Source organism: Coturnix japonica, chromosome 12 (genome assembly GCF_001577835.2).
Source record: "Coturnix japonica isolate 7356 chromosome 12, Coturnix japonica 2.1, whole genome shotgun sequence".
NCBI lineage: Eukaryota > Metazoa > Chordata > Aves > Galliformes > Phasianidae > Coturnix > Coturnix japonica.
Window position 1 is genome coordinate 11166999 of NC_029527.1, and position 21435 is coordinate 11188433.

Here is a 21435-nt window from a genome sequence, read left to right on the forward strand (position 1 = left end):
GAAGGACAGAATGGTACCGTCCAAGTGAGCTTTGCAACAGTGATGAGATCCCAGTGTTTGTCTTCAGTTTTTGCTACACCGTGAGCTGCTGCAAGAGATTTATCTGTCTACAAACTGCAGAGGTCTCCAATAGTCCAAAATCTGCTAAATGCATAACCCCGGCACACAGAAAACATACTCTTTTCACAGCTCTATTCCTTTAACAGTTCATTTAAGACGTCTGCCTTGCATTTTTCCATTTGGTGTTGGGAAAATGTTTTCTTTCACCTGGCTTAGAGCCCGATTCAACAGAAAAAGAAAGCCCTTCCCATTTCCATGGGGCCCCGCACCACAAGGCATGGGACTAATGTTACCCTGTGCCGGGCACCTCTCATCTTGGCCACCAGGTACACAGGGCCCTGCCTTCTGCTCCTTGTCAATTATGAGATTACTTCATCCTCTGTTGGGTCACATCTCCCATTGCTGATGCTCTCAGCTGGGCAATCCCAGGTTGCCAGTCTGCTCCCTGAAGCCCTATGGGATAGGAAATACTTCCCGCAGACATGGACGGCTTGGGGTGTAAATGAAACCTCACTGCTCCTTCTCAACCAAGTGAAATACTCCTGATTTTCACACCTTAAAACCAGCAACAGAAATCACAGCCAGACCACAGAACAAAGCCTGGTTCCTACCCAAAGCTAAACAAAGCCGAATACCACTTAATTGCAAAGCAAAACCATGGAGTTCTCGATCACAACACAAATCCTGGCCTTAACCATGGTTCTTTCCACTCCCCAGCCTCACTCCCAACAGTCCTGTCTCCAAAAATACCACTGAGGTCCTTTTGATTCAAGCCAATGTATAGATGATCCTTTTCACTAAATCTCCCATAGCTACAAACACCACTTCACTGCCATCCCACCTGCACAGAGCAACAGCAGCCTGCTGTCAGCCACTTTAGTATGCACTCCTGAACCACATCACAGATCTGGGTGGTGGCCACAGTCACCATCTCGCACTGTAGGGCAGAAACCTTTGCATGTAGGATTCCTCATTTCTCTTGTCTCGCTTGGCTTGCAATATACCATGTGCCATCACATCCCCCACCAGAGCACTGATAACACAGAGCTTGAAGAAAAAATTGTTCTAGAGAAATGAGGAAATAATGCTCTGCAGGACATCTGGCTTCAAGGGACACGTGGGCAGGTAAGGGAGATGGTAATAGAGCTGGGCAGCTCCGACGCACTGAGCTTTTATTTCTCTGGAGACCCAGGGAGATAACAGCATTTGGTTCCTTCTCTCTGACTGTTTCAGGATAAAGGATTGTTTCAATTTTATTTATTTATTTTAAACTAGAGCTTAAGATTGCAGAAGGCAGCTGCAGAAGCCCAGCTCCTCCGGCTGAAACTGCATTAACAACATAATCCCTTTCCAATCCTGCTTTAGGACAATAAGGGAAATACTTCAGGTGCTTTTGTCTGAAGAGCTTCAGAGAAGGAGAAGCCCATGACCAGAGGCTGGGATCCACTGGGGGCCAGTTCTCATCACACCCATGTTTGGGACACTACGCTATACTACCCACTGTGAGGCCTATATAGGTGCACAGCCACAATGATCGATGGGATGGTGTCAGACTGCACCAACCAAGCTTTATGCTTTCCTATAACACGTAGATATTTAAATCCTTAAGCCTGGAGTGAAAGAATTGAGAAGCTCCAGCTATAAAAGATCTGCTCCCAAATCCTCATCGCTTTTCAATCCAAGTCTCACACACATTATGCTCTTTCTGCATTGAATGTGCCCTAAAGGTGGGGATTAGGCAGGCATTTGATTATGCCTTTTATGTTTATAGCAATTCACTTCCAAACCTTTACTAACTTTAATTAAATGCTACATTTTCACTGCCTTGTCCTGAATTGAGAGAGAGCAGGAGAGGAAAATCTGTCCTCAAACAGAATTCATATTTCCAAAGCACCTTTTTCTGTACAAGCACCTTGGGACTACTGCATAAAATTGTTCTGAGCTGCCTTAAGAAGTATCGATGCAGACATCAAAGCAGCTCTAATACCAGGACTCACACAGACTTGGAGACATCTAAGATCACATTCGCAAGCAAGAAAAATCCTAGGACAGTTCCTAATAAAGCCAACAGTGGATCCCTTCAAAAGGTTGACACTGGGAGAGCAAGAGCAGCCAAGCCCCAGGGGTAAGGGTCCCTTCCAATGTGAACAGTTCTATGATTCCATGATCATCATGACCCTGTGAAAACAGGCAGGAGCCGAGGGGCCACAGCAAGGAGAGGGGAGAGATGGTTGATTAAGGCTCCATTGTAACTGCAGCTTAGAAATTAGGATTTTACCTTATTTTAAAATCTGGGTAGAGAAGAAAGCACTCTCAGGGTCAGATCAGATCAGAGCCCCATGGGTCTCGTATGATCAGCTGAGCTCAGCAACCCTGACCTTTGGGGCCAAGACAGAAGAACGACATCAAATTTTTATCAGTGAAGAAATTCAAGCTTAGCTGGAGCAGCAGCACATCTCTGCAGCCCATCGGAACAAATCCACGCTGCACAAGGAGAATACTAAACAGCCTCAGTTAAAATCTCACCGGTCAGCCAGCACCAAGGCTGAAGCTGCAGACAACTGCAGAAAAGCAAAAGAATGCTGAATCTGGAACAAGATCCCCATTTGTTCTGCTATTCTCCAAACCTGTGTGTCTCTTAAATGACAGGCAGGGACTCAGCCTCCAGTGATGCTGCACTTAGGTCACCATTTCCCTACCCTGTGTGCTTGAGGGCAGCAAAAAGAGAAAGATCTCTGCAACTGTGGATGGTGCATGAAATCCACCCAAGCAGACAGCTCACCCCGAGCGATCACAGCCTGCTTGAAGACCCCAAACAGCTTTAGGGGGGATTTTAATCATTGATAAGCCTTGTGCTCACCCTCAGGGCCGGTCTGAAATTTCAGTTGTTGGGTTGCCATGGTTAGAAACGCAGTGAGGGCGTGCACCGTCGCCATGCTGCAAACCCATCCATTGCTTAAATCAAAACAGCTTAACTTTTCCTGGCTTGCACAAAGGCATTTCCCAGGGAGAACCACCATCGAGACAGATTTTGGCCTTTTAGCTGCAGTTCTTGCCATCAAAAAGCATTAAGAAGATGTAAAGCTGTATTTTACCTAGCCTAAAACGCCTATAAAAGGCTGAATACTTTTCATTCAAAGCCTGTCATCACCTGCCTAAGGCTGAAGACCACATGTCAGGTCCCTGAGAAACTCAGGGCACGTCTCCCACCAACTTCCCCGGGGCCAGGATCCCACCCAGACCTGGAGGGGTTCAGGCCAAAAAGAAAGCTTACACAGTTCCTGCGTGCACTCAGAGAACGGTTGGAGGAAAAGCCAGCGTTTAACAGCACTAGCAGCCCTGCAAAATTTTACAATACACAACTCTCACGTTAGAGGATACATTTCTTTCTTCATAAAATATATTGGGCTTTTCCACCAACTCCCTTTATTGGTCCATTTGGCTACTTGCTCCTTTTATGAACTACTCAAATTCCAGCATCATCTGGAAAAGTCCAGAAGGCAAAATGACGTGCAGGAACCCCCTTAAACACATCTCTGCCACCAGGATTTGGGCACCACGTGTAAAGGCAGAGAGGACAAGAGCCAACAGACAGGGCAGCTGGGCTTTGAAACCTGAAAGCAACACAGCACCTTTTAAAATCATTTCTTCTTAACATCTACGAGGTCCTCAATCTGCAAAGTTGATGCAAATGCTCCAAACCACGGTGCTTTCACCTCTGTGCAAAGTCTGCTCAGTAGCCAACAAGTGGTTAAGGCCAGGTATGGCTTTAAGCAACCTCCTATAGCTCTTCCATGGGGGTCCCTTTAATGGCTACAGTTAAAGAGCAATCTTGCACGAAGGTCCACACGCTAACATAACAACATATTTTAATGGTGTATTTAAGTAGTTTCATTTCATTTCATTCATAGCTTATTGACATTGGCTAAGGTGAGCCCTGAGGCTCGAAGGTCGCTCCTACAACGCTGGCTGCCCACAAGCGCACTCTGTCCAACTGCATGCTGCCAAATCTGTGTTAATGATGCAAAGCTCCTGCAAAACATGTTGTAACCCTCATTTCCCAGTGAGCCGCCTGTCCAAAGCAGGATAATGACCAGCAAAGCTTATAGGATAGGCAAAGCCAAGAAGCATGGGTACATGTTGGGGTCCTGGCTGTGCTGTAATACTATTGTTCTGCTCTCCGTTCCTGTCCTGAAGCTGCAGGGGGTTAAATCCTAGTGCTTCCCAGTTAACTTAGGAACATCTATCTGGTGAGATGGTGCCTGGCTGATCACCTGGTTCCAAAATGTGTAAAACAGGAATTGGTCTAACAAGTCTGATCCCATCCCATAGCCCAGCAAGGTCTCCAGGAATGCTGCCTGTAGATAATTATCGGTATCCATCAATGTAACTGCACTTTCACCCAAGTGGGAAGGGTCTCTGCAGTATGCCAGCAGCTGCACCCTCACGTGTGTCGTGCCTGAGCTGCACCAAGGTCTTACAAAACACTCAGACAAGGATGAATACTGCTTGTGACAACCCCATACAGACTGTTTGCAGCCTTGCAGCACAGCCTGCTGCCCTCCCATCAGAGTCTGCTTACAAAACCCCTACATCTAATCTTGGGTTACTCACATATATCCAAACCTTAATTAGTGCCTGTTACAATAAGGCCCCTCCAACATTTCCCACATTTCTCTGATCTCCACACTCCACAACACCCAATGGCAAAATCCACCTAGATGTGTGCTTGGCTTCTGTTGGTTATCTCCAACCTCACGCCCTCTCACACTGCTTGCTGACCTGTATTTCATGCAGAGGTGTCCACATGTCCACCTCTTGCAGTACCGCTGTCAGGGATTCAGATTAACCCAACCCAAATACGGGGCTCTGAGCACCTGATCGAGCTGTAGGCACCCTTGCACCCTGCAGGGGAGTTGGAACAGATGACCTTTAAGGGTCCCTTCCAAATCAAACAACTCTATGTTAAGCAGCTTCCTGGGGATGACAGAGGACATCTGAATTCCTCAAGAATTAACAACTAAAAAATTAATCTCTAGTCTGTGATAGCAATGAAGACCAAGCTTGTTACCCTTTGCTACCCAGTGCCTCTTCTATTTGCCTTCCCACACTGAGCATGGAACATCACAGCACGCACCCCATCCAACTCCAGCAACACTGCAAGCATTTCAGTTGTATATGACAGGCTAGGATTATTTTTATACATATGCCACCCTACATCTTTTTATATGCACACACACATATACAAGCAAACACACTCAGGATTTTGTTTCTGCAAAACAGAACGCGAGCCCCATGGTTTTCTCCATGAGCCTCCCAGCTCAGCAGCACCGAGTGCCCTCTGCTGTACACAAAGACAAATGCTTCTTGATTTAAAGAGGAGACCGATATCATTTTAAATACGTGTAACTTCACTTAAGATAAAACATTAGTTAAAATGATGTGCAACCACCTCGAATGCAACGTGCAGAACTAATGCCATGAGGTCGCTGCTCTCGGGCACCAAAGGGCTCACGGTGTCCACTGTAGGGTACATCAGCACAAAGTAAATAATCTGCGCTTAACTGCGTGGTGTACACTTCAGAAATGTTTTATTTATATGTTTGAAAATAGCTGAAGGAAATCAGAGCAAACAATATAGCTTTATCATCCAGGCATTTATCAGATAGCCTTCATGCTTCGGTGCATCCCACACCTATTAGAGGTACACGCTGGAACCAACGAATGGAAACATGAAATCATTTTTCTTTTGTTAAACACCATTGTTCCTGCTACTGGAAGGAAAGATAATATTAAAACATATTCAAATGTATGTATTGGAAACCTCTACATACTGTAATAAATTATGCACTTGATATTAAAAATCTGAGCTACACTGCACATACTTGACTTCAGAATATTAACTTTTATTGTCTTCTCGCTTCCCAGCTCCTCTCCAACCTGACATTTAAAGGGGCCGCAATACCAGCACATGGCCTTATTAAATCCAAAAACAGGTTTAATAAGGCACAGACAGGGCTCGGTGATGAATGTTACCATTTGTTTGGCACGTGAACAGGGAAAGCTGATCAGCCCCGTCCTCCTCTGCCTGCAGCTTCCTTATACATTGGGCAGCCTTGAGCAACAACCTGCTTCCCACAGGGCTGTGGCCTTTGCAAGAATTGTGCTTAAAGCTGCACAGCACCCAGAAATCCCAGCTCCCTGCCTCTGCTCCTGCTGGGAGGACTCAGAGATATGATTGCTCAGAGATATGATTTAGCAGAGGGTCATTAGAGTACTATGGTTACGCTGCGGTTGGACTTGATGATCTTTGAGGTCTTTTCCAACCTGAGTGATTCTATGATTCTATGACTCCACTCCCAACACAGGCAGTCGCTTTCCAGCCAGCATTTCCTAGAGGTGGCAGCACCCCAAAAACTCTCCTTCCCTTTCACCTTCTTGTAAGTGTGTTCAGATTAAGCTAATCAAAAAGGGCAACCTGATCGAGCCCTAGGTGTCCCTGTTCATTGACCAGATGGCCATAAGAGGTCTCTTGCAACTCAAGCAATTTTGATTCCATGAGAAATACTCTTTTTTTTTTTTTCTTTTAAATTAAACCACCCATCAGTATTTTCCCCCTACAAAAAAGTTTTGTATCCTTAACAACTTTTCAGCTTGCTTGTCTGAGTGATTCTTGTCCTAGTTTCTCCATCTTGGTTGTAGGCCAAGCATCACTGGCTGAGCCAGAGGGAACATAAAAGCATCTTTCTAAGACGCTATAAAAAGGAAGAATTGGATCCTGGAAAGCCTATTCACTGTCATGCCGTGGGTATTTAAGGATCAAACATGCATTTGTGAGATGACAGAAGGTAAAAGGTGGCTTTGAGACTTCTTGGCATCTAAGGAACCCTCTGAAAACATCTTTTTAGCAGCCAGACAGAGCCTAGAACACAGGCACAGCAATGCATCCCTATGGCAACAGCAGGGGACAGTAATGTGGCCAGTCACTGCTGGTGCCACACCGGGCACACTGCAAAGCAAACAACTGAAGGCAGGGAAACAGGACGCACCCTGCACACACTGGGGAGGTCTCCTTTAGGTACTGCTGCCATGGGAATATTTTTTTGTTGGCCTACTTTATATAATACCTTTCTCTTTGGCTATAGTGCGCTCCTCGTGAGGGCCAGACTGAAGAGACCCACGCACTATCAGCTGTGGGGCTTTCCTTCCTGGTTCCCCAGGGCCAATGGGTTGGTTTCAAGAAGAGAAGGAGGAAAAAAAGTGGGGAGGGACGGAGGGAGAGGAGAAAGACAGTGCTTCCTAATTGCTCCCAGCTGCGGCCAAGCAGCTCCAACCCGGCTGCCAGGAGCTGCAAGCAGCTTCCCCAGAACAGCCAAGGGCTCATGAGCACGAGAACCCCTCACAGGGACTCCTCCACCCACGTAAGGATTTCAGTAATTACATTTCTATACTCTCCTTATCAGTGAAAGCAGCCATTATGTCTTTTATCGCCGCAGCGGCAGCATCTGTACAAGGGCAATGGATAGGGGATGAAATATTTGCTGCGACGGCAGAGCACAAAGTGCCTCCATAGGAGGTGAGAATAGTAATTGTGATCCTTAGCACTCCGAGTGCTAAGCTCCAGCATCAGGGTCCTGGAGAGAGCCACACAAGGGGAAAGAAATGGCCTCTCCAATGGCAGAATGCACCCTGAATTCCTTATGGATCTATTTTGTCAAATCTGAGGACAGCTCCAGCCATTGGGGTTTCCCTAAGATAAAGGCTCATGCCAACATCGGCCATGCTCACCCCATAATCAGCTTCCTTCATATTGGACAATTCTGCTAACATTACAAATTCCTCCAACATTAGATAGCAACCACAGAGCAGAAGGATGGGGAAGAGTCCCCAGCCCAGCTTTCTTGGGAGTTTATTCATCAGAGAAAAAGTAAACATCCAAACGAGCATCATCATGAACTACAAAACCATCTGCCAAAGAGCCAGGCTGATGCTATCTGCAGTCCTTAAGCTGGATGATATACTTACAAGGCAGACAATGAAAACGCAATTGATTATTTGAAGACTGACTCAGTGGTATAATAAGGATGGATTACTGGGGCTGGAGGGCGGGGAGCCTGAACAGAATAAAGGGCTGCCGATTGACTTTTTAACAGCAAGCAGGGAACAAAACCCAAGTGAAACTCTCCAAAGGGCTGAGCAGCTCAGGGCAGCAGAGGAGGCCATTCATCCCTCTGCTCCTCCCAAGTTTTTGATATGCCCCATTGCTCGGGCTGGGGGCTGCAGGGGGCACAGCACCTTGCCCACCCAGCCACAGCAAGCTGTTAAATCACTGCATCACCTACTAAATCATATGCAATGTGGCACCTGAATTTGTAGCTGTAGCCTTCAGCACTGACAGCTTTCTGCTTGAAGGAAACCCCTCATGCAAGCCCATCTATCCTGGCCATGCACTTTGTGAGCTCTGTGTCTTGGGTGATTTCATCTGGGATGGAGATGTGTTTGGTGATGACAATCAGCTCAGTGATGTGGCTGAGGGTTGGACCCAGGCACTGAGAAAGGGTGGCTGCTGTCCTGCTGCCATTGGGAGGTTAGGACACACACATTCATGCTCACACTAGGCAAGGAGCATGTGAGCACCTCACTCGTTGCGTGCTGAGATGCAGCTGAAGGCATTTGTCCAAAGAATTAGTGCAAACAAACAAAAAACAACCAATAACAATAAAAAATCCCACAAAGTAAAACCTCACACTTACAAAGTAGTTATTTAGTCTAAGAGCAAAATATAAAGTAAAATCAGAGCTCAGTGTTTTTCTGCTCTACCCCCTCACTCATCAGGTCTACTCATAATCACAAGAACAAAATAACCCCCCAAAAGCAGACTAAACCCCACATCACACTATTAGCCTTTTTTAACCCCATTCATAAAACTAGAATTACACGAGGCTGCTTTAAATCATATCCACACAGCACTTTCCTATGAGAAATTTTGCTTTTTGGGCTTTCCTGGGCAGCTCTGCCTGCAGCAACTCCAGTTACACCAGCTGCAGACTGGGGCTCCTGTGTTCAGATGAAATTTAATCAAGAAGCGTCCCAGCTCCTTTGAGCTCCTGCAATCCAATCCCCAATGGCTTGTAAAGGACTTCAGACAGGCTCCCTGGGCTTGCCCAGATACAGGCACGTACCTAACCTGCTCCCCTGTACATCACATAGAAAAAAAAAAATTAAAGAATTTATTTTAGGCTTTTTGCCAGTGACAACACTGCCTTGTAATGTTGTGGTGCTGTGTTAAAATGGATACGGTGTCTCACAGCCAATACAAACAGGACACCTTATCTGTCCCTGTTGGCTTAGGGGCTGTGTTAACAGTGGGGTATGACAGCGTACAAGGGACAGCCAAAAAAATCTGATTGGGAGCCCCCAGACTCAGCTGTTCTCTGGGCATTTATGGAAAGGATTATTCCAGGGTGAAGCTGGAAAACCCACGGGGATCTTTACTTTCTGATGTGCCCAGAGCCATATCCTGATGTCACGCCACCCTCTGGCAAAGTATAGCGAGACCCATAGGCAGGATGTGCCCGCTGCCCACCCAAGGCAAAGCCCTAGCCTGCATTTGGGGACCTCAATGTGGCTCAAACACCTTCAGGGAACTCCCCACCTTTGCTCTGAGTCTCTCAGAGGAAAATTCAGCCTTGAATTTTCAAATGCTTGCACAAGTGCTTCATCTCACAGGTGCAGGTGAATAGGACAGCTGAGGTCATTTATACCAAGGGAGGTGCAGCATAGGTGATGGGCTGCCACCCATCCCAAAAGCTGGCTCAACAGCAGCTGAAGGACACCAGCTTTGGCAATGAGTCATGGGGCAAGGAACAGTTTGGCTTCTCCCTGCTTGACCTGCTTACAACAAAAACCCCCAAGAACAAGCTCACCTTACCAACCCAACAATGAGCTCAGAAATCAGCCAGCAAAACTCACTCTGATTACTCTGCATCCCTCAATATCCTTGTGGGATAGTCACCCACAGCCCCATGGGGACTCACCTCCTGGAGCAGCACTCCCCACTGGCACAGCTTTCCCATTCCTGTGGGTTCCCCACTGCAAAATGGAAATCTGAACAAAACACCACAGGACTCAACACTGCTCACCGGGGAAGCAATGAGAGCATAAGCCTGCTCAAGATAAGGCATTGCTGTTCTCATATCCCCAAAGCCTTTCAAATAAACATACAAGGAAGTGAAGAATATCTGAATCCTAAAGGGGAGAGAGGCACAAAGCATGTTATTCATGAAAGGGAAAAGCTGGGAGCGTGTGTGTGAGAGATACATAACCTACTAAAAATGCTGGAAACATATGGAAGCAATAATCTGTACTTTTTTTTTTTTGGAAGTAGAAACAAATGCTTCAGGATTTGGTGCTGTTCGTTCACGTGCTGCATTACAAGTGTTATTACTTCTCTGGATGAGGTAAAAGTCACCAGTGGGGAAGGAAGATGCATATTTGGGCTGCAAGCACACAGCCTCCTGTCACCCCAAAGCCGTATGTGCTGCTCTCCATGCAAGGGTGGATCATGTCTGGGGACAGGAACTGTATAAACATGCAAAGAACATAAAAAACACTGCCACTAGCAACTCCTAAGCTACTGTCAACAAAACAGAGGCACGCGATGCAACACGACCTAGCCACCACCATCCATCAACCCAACACATCTCCTCAGTTCTGTTCTACCACTTACTTGGTGGGTTTAACATACTACACGTCTCCTCTTTCCCTGTCTATGGGCTTCTGTGATGCACCATCACTCAGCACCCTGAGCAGGCATTACCTGGGCTTCACAGAGTCATTAAGGTTGAAAGAGACCATTAAGATCATCCAGTCCATCCCACCATGCCCACCAACACACAGCCCTCAGTGCCACATCTACTCTTTTCCCAACATCCTCCTGTTCCCAGACCTGGCAAGGCCAGATGTCAGCAGACTTCTGTAGTAGATGACAATGAAGCAATGGGTTCCGGTAGCAAAGAAACGCCTGAATAATAACCCAGAACACTGCTGAGTTCTGAGTCAGTTGGCCCAGAAACAGCCGCCAAGGGCCAGGCACGACCTGGGACACGTCACCCCACACTGCAGTGTGACAGGGACAAGCCGAGCAGATCTCCTCACCCCATGTGTTTGCAAGGGACAACAATTACACACGCACAAGAGACGCCAAGAAAAGATGCAAACCAGCGAGGCAGCCTTATGTCATGTTTACTGCTGTTATTTACCACTTCTGCAAGCGAGAAGAATAACTATGGCAACAAAGACTTCTCCCGATGTTCTAAGACAACTGTTAAAATTATCTGCCACAGCACCTGACTGCCTTCACTCCGAGAGCTGCAGCACTCTGCTGTCTCTGAGCTTTGCAGCACAGGTGGTTTGTGTCCCCCACGCATCCCAGCACAGCTCTGCTGGGTTCAGCCTTCAGCAGTCTGGGTGGTGTCGGAGCTGTTTGTCACCTTTAGGGTTCGCACACCCGCACTAATTGCATCAGGCAGCAGCCAGCAGTTCCCTCCCTTCTCCCTCCTCCCAGCCCACCTCTCTGCAGGCTCTTCTCTGCGGGACATTATGCAAAAGACCCTTCTAATGGCCATCCCTTCACCCAACCCCAGTGACAGCTTTATTTAAACCAAAGCCTGTTAACAAGCTGAATGGTACCCGGCTTAATGTAATGCAGATCTGATTAGAAAACGACAACCCGGCTCCCAAGGAGCTGGAGATTTTTATTGAATTTGATTTCACTTCTCCCACACACAAAGCCAGCTTTCAAATATCAGCCTCCATTAACGGGGATTTTGTTGTGTGTGCCCAGTTTCCATCCTCAAGACCATGGCCCACACAGGTCCTTACATACCTTACTGACAGCCTGCCATAAAATAATGTGACAGAATTAGAGGAAGGAATTGCTCTGCTGTTCAGGACACGAGCAATTGCAGGTTATTGTGGTTGTACCCCTAAAGCTGCATCCTCACAGACTTCACACCCAGGGATGATAGAATAGAACCTTTAGTCTGTTCAGACGTGGCTTGCTTTGTCCTCTTTGGGGTTAAATAATCTAGCACTGAGGATGGAACTTGTGTCTTACAATCAGAGATGGGATCTGGTAGCACTGGGTGAAAGCAGGCAATGTGTCCTGGTCTAATGGTACAGGATCTGCAGTTCCCTGCCTGCAACATGTTATCAAGGGAATTCATCCACCAGCCTGAACGCAAGATCAGAGTTTAAGGGTAAGATTAAGGATATTCAGAAATGTACTCTAAAGCCAGGGATAGTTTTGCATTACTTGGGAATCCCCTTTCATCTTTTTTTCCCCCACATCACAGAGATTGCCTTTATTCTGAAAATACAGCAGTTCTGCAGAATGCAATTTACTTTCAAGTGGTTTCCCTGGCTCAGAAGGATGCGTGTGCTCCTAGGAATGATCAATGTAGCCAACGCTCAAAGCCACCTCTCCATCTGAGCAAAGTGGCTTTCAAGAGAGTATGTGGGTGCAGAAACCTTTAGTGCCTCACAAAGCCATTTGCCTGCTTGATGGACAGATCACACCTAGAATCACAAGTAACGAGGCAATTCAGTCCTGCACAATCACATATATATAGGACAGCAACAGGGATGTACTCTGGTTTCAGTGCCTACAAGCTCATAAATCCTTTTATTTCTCCCCAAAGCAAATCACCAATTCCTGTCTTTGAAGAAAAAAGCCCAATCCCCATTTATCAGCAAATTTCTGCTGTTAAAGGATCTTAAAAAGCTTTACGAATCTCCAGTGGTTAATTGATCTGGGTTTGTATCCTTAATCTCTAGATCTCCTTACAGACCATTGTTGTTTTCCAATCCCATTTGTGGAGTTAAAGTGGCCCTTGAGCATCCCCAGCAGGAGCTGCATGGCCCCATGCATGCAGGGCACTGCTCCTGAGCGTGCATGGGGACCGACAGAACTAACTGCTATTACACATCCTGGGCACTAATAAACCATTCACTATTAAAACATGTACATCCTTCCTCTCTATTGTGCTTTGGCAAACAAGCTGCCTTTCTGTTTTTAATTGCATAATTACTCTTACATCAAGGCAATTAAATGTGAATGCGTATGCAGGAGGGCTCAGCCTTACCATCCCCTGCAAGGCATGCAGCTGGAGCACACCTGCCCCACTGCGGGATGCAGAGCAGGGGACACTTGGGGCGTACACCCAATCCTATGCACTGCTGCCCTAGGTAGGTAACCCCTTCGTTCACGAGAAGGATCTGTCTATTTCAACCCAAATCCATGGTGTGACCCACAGGGGGCAGCTGCGTGTGGGTGCTCCTGGCAGGGCGAAGTCTGCTACTAAAGGGTTCTGTAGAACAGCACAGCAGGTATTGCTGCTGCAGAGGTCACAACCATGTCACCACTACACATCTGACACCACCCGAGAAGCTCAGTGGCCTTTGGTAAGACTGTATCGACTACTCGCTCCATTTTTTCAAACCTATTGGTAACACAACGCACAGAAAAATCATGGCACAGTATTCAGAGTAGAGTAAAAATCCCACTGCTGACCATCCCTTTTCTTTTTATCTCACACTTGAAAGTTCTCCGTGACACTTCAATGCATTAAAAGGCACCTCTGTGACAACACCTGCTACCCCAGACCTCAGCCATGAGAAAACCTGGGGCGGCTCTTGAAAGCATTTTATGAGTCCTAGGAAAAAGACACTCAGGGGTGACCTCATAGATCTAACACACATGGCAGATCCCAATTAGCAGGAGGGCACAGCTCCTGCAGCCGGGAGACATCTTCACCTTCTGAAGGTCTGAGGTGGGGCACAGGACACTCAGATTGGCACCTGTGTAGGCAGGAGGAGCAGGGCTCATCCATCACCTCCACTCATCCACCACCTGCAGCTGCACCAACGCCACATCCCCAGGGCAGAGTGCAACCCACGAGCCCCACTGCACTGCTCATCTGCAAGGCTGGAGTTTTAGACACAGCTCAGCACTCATAAATCAATTCAGTGTCCCTCTCTTTGCTTTGGACCCATGCTTTAATCTGCTGAGATGCAGCTTTGAGAAGTAGGACATGCTAGAAGCACGGCAGATACTGGGGAAAAGAGGATAGCCTATAAAATAAGGCTAAAAGGTCACTGAGGGCTCTAAGTCAGTACAAGTTTCTAGAGCCCCCAGTTCAGGAGGTTTAATATCACTAAATCCCAAATCACTTGTGAACAGAACTCACTTCCAAATAGCACAACATGGGGAGGAAAAATGGGGCTGACCCAGCATGAGGCCAGGGTTCTCCGTGCTCCATAGGCACTGTGTCATTGTCTTTATGGACACACAGGAGAAATAGGTGTGAAGACTCGGTCTTTCCCACACACTGCTGGAAGAGAGGGCTCATCCATCTCAATAGCTGTGTTACTGCTCAGCATCACAGAGGGGGCAAAACCCTGATGCAGGGTCAGAAGGGAGGCAGGAGCTCCACAAAGCCACCTACGACTACCAACCATGGGTCCCACACAATGACCCCTTGCCATCCCACTGTTGCTGTTCGCTGCCAGGGTTGACTCCATGGGACAGCAGCATGTGGTATGGAACAAACCAGGGCTGCACCCCGCAGCAGGTACCAACACACCCAGGTCCTGCTCCACGGGGCAGAAAGCTCCCACGGGAGACAGAGACCCACCTGTTGAATCAGGGGCATCGAGAACAGCACAAACACTCCCCGAAAAGCCACATTTACACTCCTGAAAATGCTCCGTGGAGCTCCAAAACTCCGCGTGGGGGGAGCATCGGAGGAAGCCCAACCCGTGGGACCCAGCCTCGCTGCATCCGAGTAGTGGGGACACGCGTGTCGCCGGGCCTTACCTCCATTTGTGCAAGGCAAAGCCGGGGCATTGATCCCCGCAGGTGTTGCAGGGCTGGCCCCGCTCCGGTTCCCCCGACGCCGTCAGCTGCAAGAAAAGCAGAGGTCATCCAGGGATAGGGGGGGAAATAGGGGGCACAGGGACACGGGGAGGTGAGGGACACCCAGAAAAGAGGCATTCGGGGACAGCGGGGACACACGCGTGCAGCGGGACGGAGCCACAGGTGGGAGCCGGGAAGGGCTGAAGGGAGACAGACCCACCCTCGCCCCCAGCACTCACCGAACGGCCCGAAAGCCGCTTACGGGAACCGCGGCCGAACATGGCCCCGCCGATCCGAGTCCGAGCCCGAGTGCGCGGCAGTGGCCGCCCCGAGCCGCCCCCGCCCCTCAGCCGGGCCCCCGCCCCTTCCTCTCCGCCCCCGAGCCGCCAGGCACCGCCCCGGGAGCGCCCGGCCGCCCGCCGCCCCGCGCCGCCCGGTGCCGTCGTTCCGCTTCAGAGTGAACAGCCCACCTCCCCCCACATCACCGTGCCGCTGCAGCGCTCCGCAGCACGAAAGTGAAAAACGGAGAGACCCCGAATAGATGGGATCGAGCTACTCCGAAGGGGAAAAGGCTGAGGTTACAGCTGTGACCAGCAGTGTGGCCGGCTTTTGAACCTCTCCTGCAAAAAGTTCCAGGCTGATTGATCATGAAAGATAATCCTGTTGCACAAGGTTTATCCGTGTCAGTGGGAAAACATTAACATTCCCTCCCCATTCTGTTCTGCAGTTGCTATTTTTGCCCCTACAGCCTTCCCCCCCCCCCCCCCCCCCCAGCTTCTTCTCATTGCTCCTTTCTGCCAAATGTTCTCATCATTTTCCTTTTTGGTTTCCCTCTCCATTTCTTGTTCATGTGCTGTTATTGCAAGGATGTGTTATGAACTCTCAGGGACAGAGGCAAAGTCCTCAAACACATACAGATCGTGTCACATTAGAACATCCCTACCTGTATAGAATCACAGAATCCCAGCCCACTCCCACCATGCCCACTGACCACAACCCTCAGTGCCACATCTCCACAGCTCTTTAACAGCTCCATGGATGGTGACTCCACTACATGATATACCATATAGGACACGTTAACACGACCATATAGGACATGGTAATATCAGAGGTACAGAGTGACTGTCATCTCCACTGAAGGTCAATAGGATCTCAGGGAATGAACACTGTGCAAGAGAGGACCTGCAATTCGGCAGCACTTTGGGTGTCTTGCATAAGGTTCAGAATATTTAAAACTTCAATTAAAACTGCTGAAATAAAAGCATTAATGGATAGAGAACTTATAACAAGACTCGACGTGCTGTGGGAAATGCTTTAAAGGTGACCTGCAAATCCTTTTAATTGCTTTGCTGTTGCAAGAGATGCTGTGTGCCCTCAATAACAGGGCCAGTGAGGACATTGGCTCTAAGTTTAAAACAGCAAAAGTAAGTCAAAGTTGGAGGGTACAGTCCTTGGAGGTGTGGCTGTGCTGAATCACAGTCTGCTGATGGAGAGGCGGGTCTGAAACTTCAATGAAGGGAAGCTGGTCTCCTGTCCTCCAACCCAAGGTGTCCATGGGGCCACCAAACCTGCCCATTGCTCTACACCTGTGTCCACTGGCTTCAGGTTGGTAGGCAAGAGGAGTATTCAGCACCCAGAGCCACAAACACATCAAGGTTACACAGCCCCCATGGGATCGGGTCCTTCTGGGAAATCTAACTACCAGCACTTGTTCTCTCTGACCTGAGACATCAAGGACAAAGTAGGAGTCATTGTCCTCCTCAGGCCCAGGGCTGTCAGGAGGACTCAATCCACATTTCTGGGATGCTCAAATGCTGCATAAGAAGAAAATCAGGCCAGAACATCGTCTCTAGAATGTGTTTGGGAAAGGGAGGGGAAACATTATCTCACTGCCCTGAGTGCTCCTCTCTCCTCCCCCAGAAAAGCTGCTGAGAGTGAAGACTTCTCAGGAAATCACTCCCACTCCCTTGTGCTCGATGTATTCAGGGGGATGATGCACAAATGCTGGCATGGCTGGGAGGGCAGGGGACAGGCACACAGCTCTGGGCCTACCTGTGCTGGCACATGAAGTACATCCTAAACTTTTTACTTTGTTTTGTCATATATATGTATATATATATATATTTCTTTTTCTGAACACGTAGATCTTCCTCTCAGGAGAAGACCGGCTCAGCTTGGAGGTGGGGGCTGTCAGATGCTGCTGTCACATAGACTCAGAAACTGAGACACATGGATAATCTATGCCAGACAGTTTGTCTGACAAATTATTGTTGCTGCTGTCACTTACATTGTTCTATACATCATCTTCTCCTCCCATACGTGTTTCAACCAAACCTGCCTCAGGATGACACTCGCAGCCCTTCTTGTGACTAAGGCAGCCTGAATCTCAGTCTTCTCCTTTGTACGCAGCAAGAAGGACCTTTTTCACTTCTGAACAGCCTCATTTTTCCTGCTGGTTTCTCCCCAGTGCCATATCCAGGCGGGTTTGGTCCCATCATCCTCTCATGCATCTCCTGGCAGCAGCCTGTGATGTACAGCCCAACGTGGATCCTGTTGCCCTAAAAGTGATAGGTGCCCAACTGTTATTATCTAAAGCCTTCCGACAGCAACAGGAGGGCTTAAAAATGTCTCTCAGTGCCACGTCTGCTGAATGGGCATGCGAAGGACCAGGCGTTTATTTCTCCTCCCAAACCTCCTCCCTGGATAAAGGTGCCCCCATGAGGGTCTTTCAGGAGGGGAACAAGTCAGCATTTCCTCTCCTTCCAGCTCTGAGATTTGCAATGACTGCAGACAGAAAAGATTGCACATAAACCTCAGTTTGAGGTGGGGATATGGAATTTCAATCTGTGCTGTGCATAACAGGAACCCAGGCTGGGATGAATCATGCTATGTTACTTCAGTTTGAAATGTTTTTTGCACTGCGTAGGCTTTTCTAGGGCATATTCCATCAGGCTCGTTCCGGTCAGATTTACTCTGAACATTTATAATCTGTGCTACACACACTTGAGATGTCAAAACCAGTAACAAAGTGGGTTTAGCAACTCAACAAAACCCTTCCGCCATTCCTGCAGATGGCCGCACGTTTACAGAGCGCTCTTTAATCACAGCCGTCTGACTACTGCAGGGAGGTTTTTTTTTTGTTGGGTTTGTCGATTCTGAGGTGTTTTGATTAAAATCACACTGAGTGATCCCACCTTTCTCCTCCATCAATACAGTAATTTGTAAATATCACATGGATCTATTTTCTTTTTTGTCTTCCCAACCAGGAATGCAAATGGCCATGACGCGCTCCCCGAGGTATCTCCAAATAACCCTTCTCCTTTTAACCTTAGGGTTTTATTGTGTTAGTTGCTAGGGAACGCAGTAAGATTTATAGTCAGATATTGTTAATTTTGAAGGCAGTCTTCAGTTTCCCTGTAAATAGCGCTGAGGAGTTGGGCTCTGCACCAATAAAACCTGCAGCCCAGCCCTGCTGTGCGGAGGCGAGCACCTGCTGGGAAGCATGGAGCCAAGAGGGAACACAACGATCCCAAATAGTAATAATAAAACAAGGGAGAATAAAGGGGAGAAAAAGAAGCAGCGTACCCTCCCCTCTAACATCGGGGCTGTGGGACCGGGAAGTTCTGCAGGACGGAGCTAAGCTCAGGCTCCAATGCCCTCTGGTGCCAGCGTGGCGAAGTGTGCGCTGTGTGCATCCTCTGGGCACAGCACATCCTCACTCCCTCAAATTGCTGCTTTATATCTTTGTTGCCCCAGAACCGAGTTTCTTTGCTGTCTAAATCAGCCGTGCTTCTTGCTTCTCACTGAAGATGGAGATATGCTACATTGCACTGCTCCATGCTCAACTGGAGGCTGCACAGAGCCATGCAGAATGGCACTGCCAGTTGGTACACAACCTCCTCTTTCTATAGCAACGAGCAACTCTTTGATATTTCTCACTCCCTTAAGCTTGCTTGCTACCCAGCAGGATGATTTGCTTTGCACCTTAAAGCCTCACTCTTTCCAGGCTACTTCAACATTTCAGGAGCGTTCCTGAAGATGAGAAAAGTACAAAACACACGTGGGGTAACACAAGACAAGGGGAATGGTTTTTAACTAAAAGGGAAGACTCAGGTAAATTGCTGGGGGGAAATATTTCAGAGGGCAGTGAGGTAGTGGCACAGCTGCTCAGAGCTGTGGGTGCCCCATCCCTGGAGATGCTCAAGGCCAGGTTGGATGGGGCCCTGGGCAGCCTGAGCTGCTGCCTGGTTTAGTGGTTGGCAGCACTGAGTGAGGCAGGGGGGTTGGAACCAGATGCTTTTTGAAATCCCCTCCACCCCAAGCCATTCTGTGGTTCTGGGAGGATTCTATGATAGTCACTGCCTACAGCTTGCATGCTCCCGGGTGACATATTTCTGTGCATTTAGGCTCTTGAAAGGCCCAGGCATGATGAAATAGGAAAAATCCAAATGCAAGTCATATCTAGAAAGCTTCACATACCACTTGCATAACGCAGAGTGAAGATGATGTAGCGGTGGAAATTATCAGATTATCTCAGGCATCTGACGAAGGCAGCTCCCAGGTCATTCCAGGTGAGCCATGCACAGAGCTGTATGATGCTGTAGATGTTGACAAAAGCACTGGGAGGATTTTAAGACACTCCAAGGCACTTTATGCAATCCAGTCAGCAGGATTTAGCAACACCTCTAAAATAGAATGTAATGGCTGAAGGTCCCTTAGATCTGATGTGTCACAGACCTGGGAGCATTGGTCCCCAGAATGCCAGGATTCAGAGATATGCCCACTCCCAGCATCATCCATCTGGCCCTGCTCCAAGGGCTGGCCAAAGCTGGGGGCTGGAACCAGATAATCTTTGATGTCTCTTCCAAACCAATCCATTCTATCATTCTGTGTTTCAAAATCCAGAGGCATGGGAGCAAACAAGCCCCTGCCACTGTTTGTTGGCCATGTTGGCTTTTGCTGGGCTGTTTGCAGGAAGCTGTTCTCCTTCCCTGCTACGGGAGTAATTAAATCATCTCACACCAAATGTTCTTTTCTGCGTAGGGTGGGGGAAAGCAGCAGTAAGCAGAGAACAGCTTCAAAGGGAAAGGTCAGCAAGCCAGAGAGGATGGATTAGAAAAGGACAATGCAGCAAAGACTTGATTAATTTAATTGCCTGTTTGAAATGTAGTCACAGATTAGAGTAGGATGAAGAAATTATAAGCATGTGAATGGAGCCAAATAATGATTTAAAGGGAGAATGTATGCAAAGCCCTGCCTCCCCTGGCACCCTCTGCCTCCTATACAAAGGAGAGGATTCTCTGGACTCCTGGCTCTTCTACTCGTGCTTTGAAAGACGGAGATGCCAAGTACCAGCAAACACTCTACAGCTGGATTCCACAGCTGGCAGCACAGCTTTACCCCAAAGCAGGGCTGAGGTTTTGCTGGTGACAGTGTATTGATGGGCATGGCCATGAATCATCCTGTGCCATGAAGGACCAACCCCTGTCTCAGCTTCAGGAAGGACAAATGTGTTTCTGCCTTCTCCTGGTGCCTGCATCAGGTCTCTGTGTACTGACAGCCAACAGGTCCCAACACTTCAGAAATTCTTTTTATAACCAGAGAGGGGCAGAAATCATTTCACAGAAATTTCAGTTCTGATGTTTTTTATTTCTTTTATTGGAACAAACAAACCAATCTTCCCCTAGGAAATAAAATACAAAAAGCATGTGGGTTAGGTTAAAGCAGTATTCTGTTCTCATTTTGAGTTTTCAAAAACGGTGCCTTATGTTTGGTAATAGAACATAGCTTAAAAATTAAGCCAGCTTTGAAGTGGAAAGTCAGACTCTTCTGAGAAGGCCAAAAATAACTTCCCAGCATTCTTCATCTCACTATTGCTAAGAGAGGTCAGAAACTTGTCAACTAAATCTGCTTCTGGAAGGCTACAATCCCCGCTGCCTGGATTGCTCCAGAACAGGCAAAAATACTTGGAAAATGCTGAGAGACCGACAGGCACCGCTTTGGGCATTCTGCTCCTTCCTCCTGTACAAAGCTACAGAGCTGGAGCCAGGAATTTGTACTGGGAAGGCACCCATCCCCTCCCAATGAATGAGCAGCAGCTCAAAGCATAGAGACTTCTGGATGAACTCAGATGTCATTCTCGAAAAGGCGTTTCTCTCAGTGTGAAGAGTTCAAGTGATGGGAGGACTTACTAACTCGGCTGGGTGGTTAATGCCTTCCCTAAGCCAGCCCTCAGTCAGCCGTTGGGAACAGGACTCGGTCAGGAGATCCAGTCTGTGAGGGCCTCAGTGGGAAATGTTCACCATCCTCGGTCTTTTCCACCTCCCCCCATTTCTCAATATGATTTTCATGGCCATGCATAAGACAGCTTTCTATTAAACACCTTGATTCAAACTGAGCTCCCTGAGACAGGCATTTCCAGCAGCCTTCAACAAAATGTGTTTCTCTAGAGAAGAAAA

At 47.9% G+C, this 21435-nt stretch overlaps 1 protein-coding gene across 1 annotated transcript in view; it reads right to left on the reverse strand.

Moving 5' to 3' along the window:
- Positions 1–15311, reverse strand: part of PRICKLE2 (prickle planar cell polarity protein 2) — an 88055-nt gene extending 72744 nt beyond the window's left edge. Inside the window, exons 1-2 of the mRNA XM_015875404.2 lie at positions 15217–15311; positions 14939–15024 (exon numbers count right to left, since the gene is read on the reverse strand). Coding sequence (XP_015730890.1) covers positions 14939–15024; positions 15217–15258 — 128 coding nt within the window. The 5' untranslated portion in view covers positions 15259–15311. The remainder of the gene's footprint in view (positions 1–14938; positions 15025–15216) is intronic.
- Between the last annotated feature and the right edge of the window lie 6124 nt (positions 15312–21435).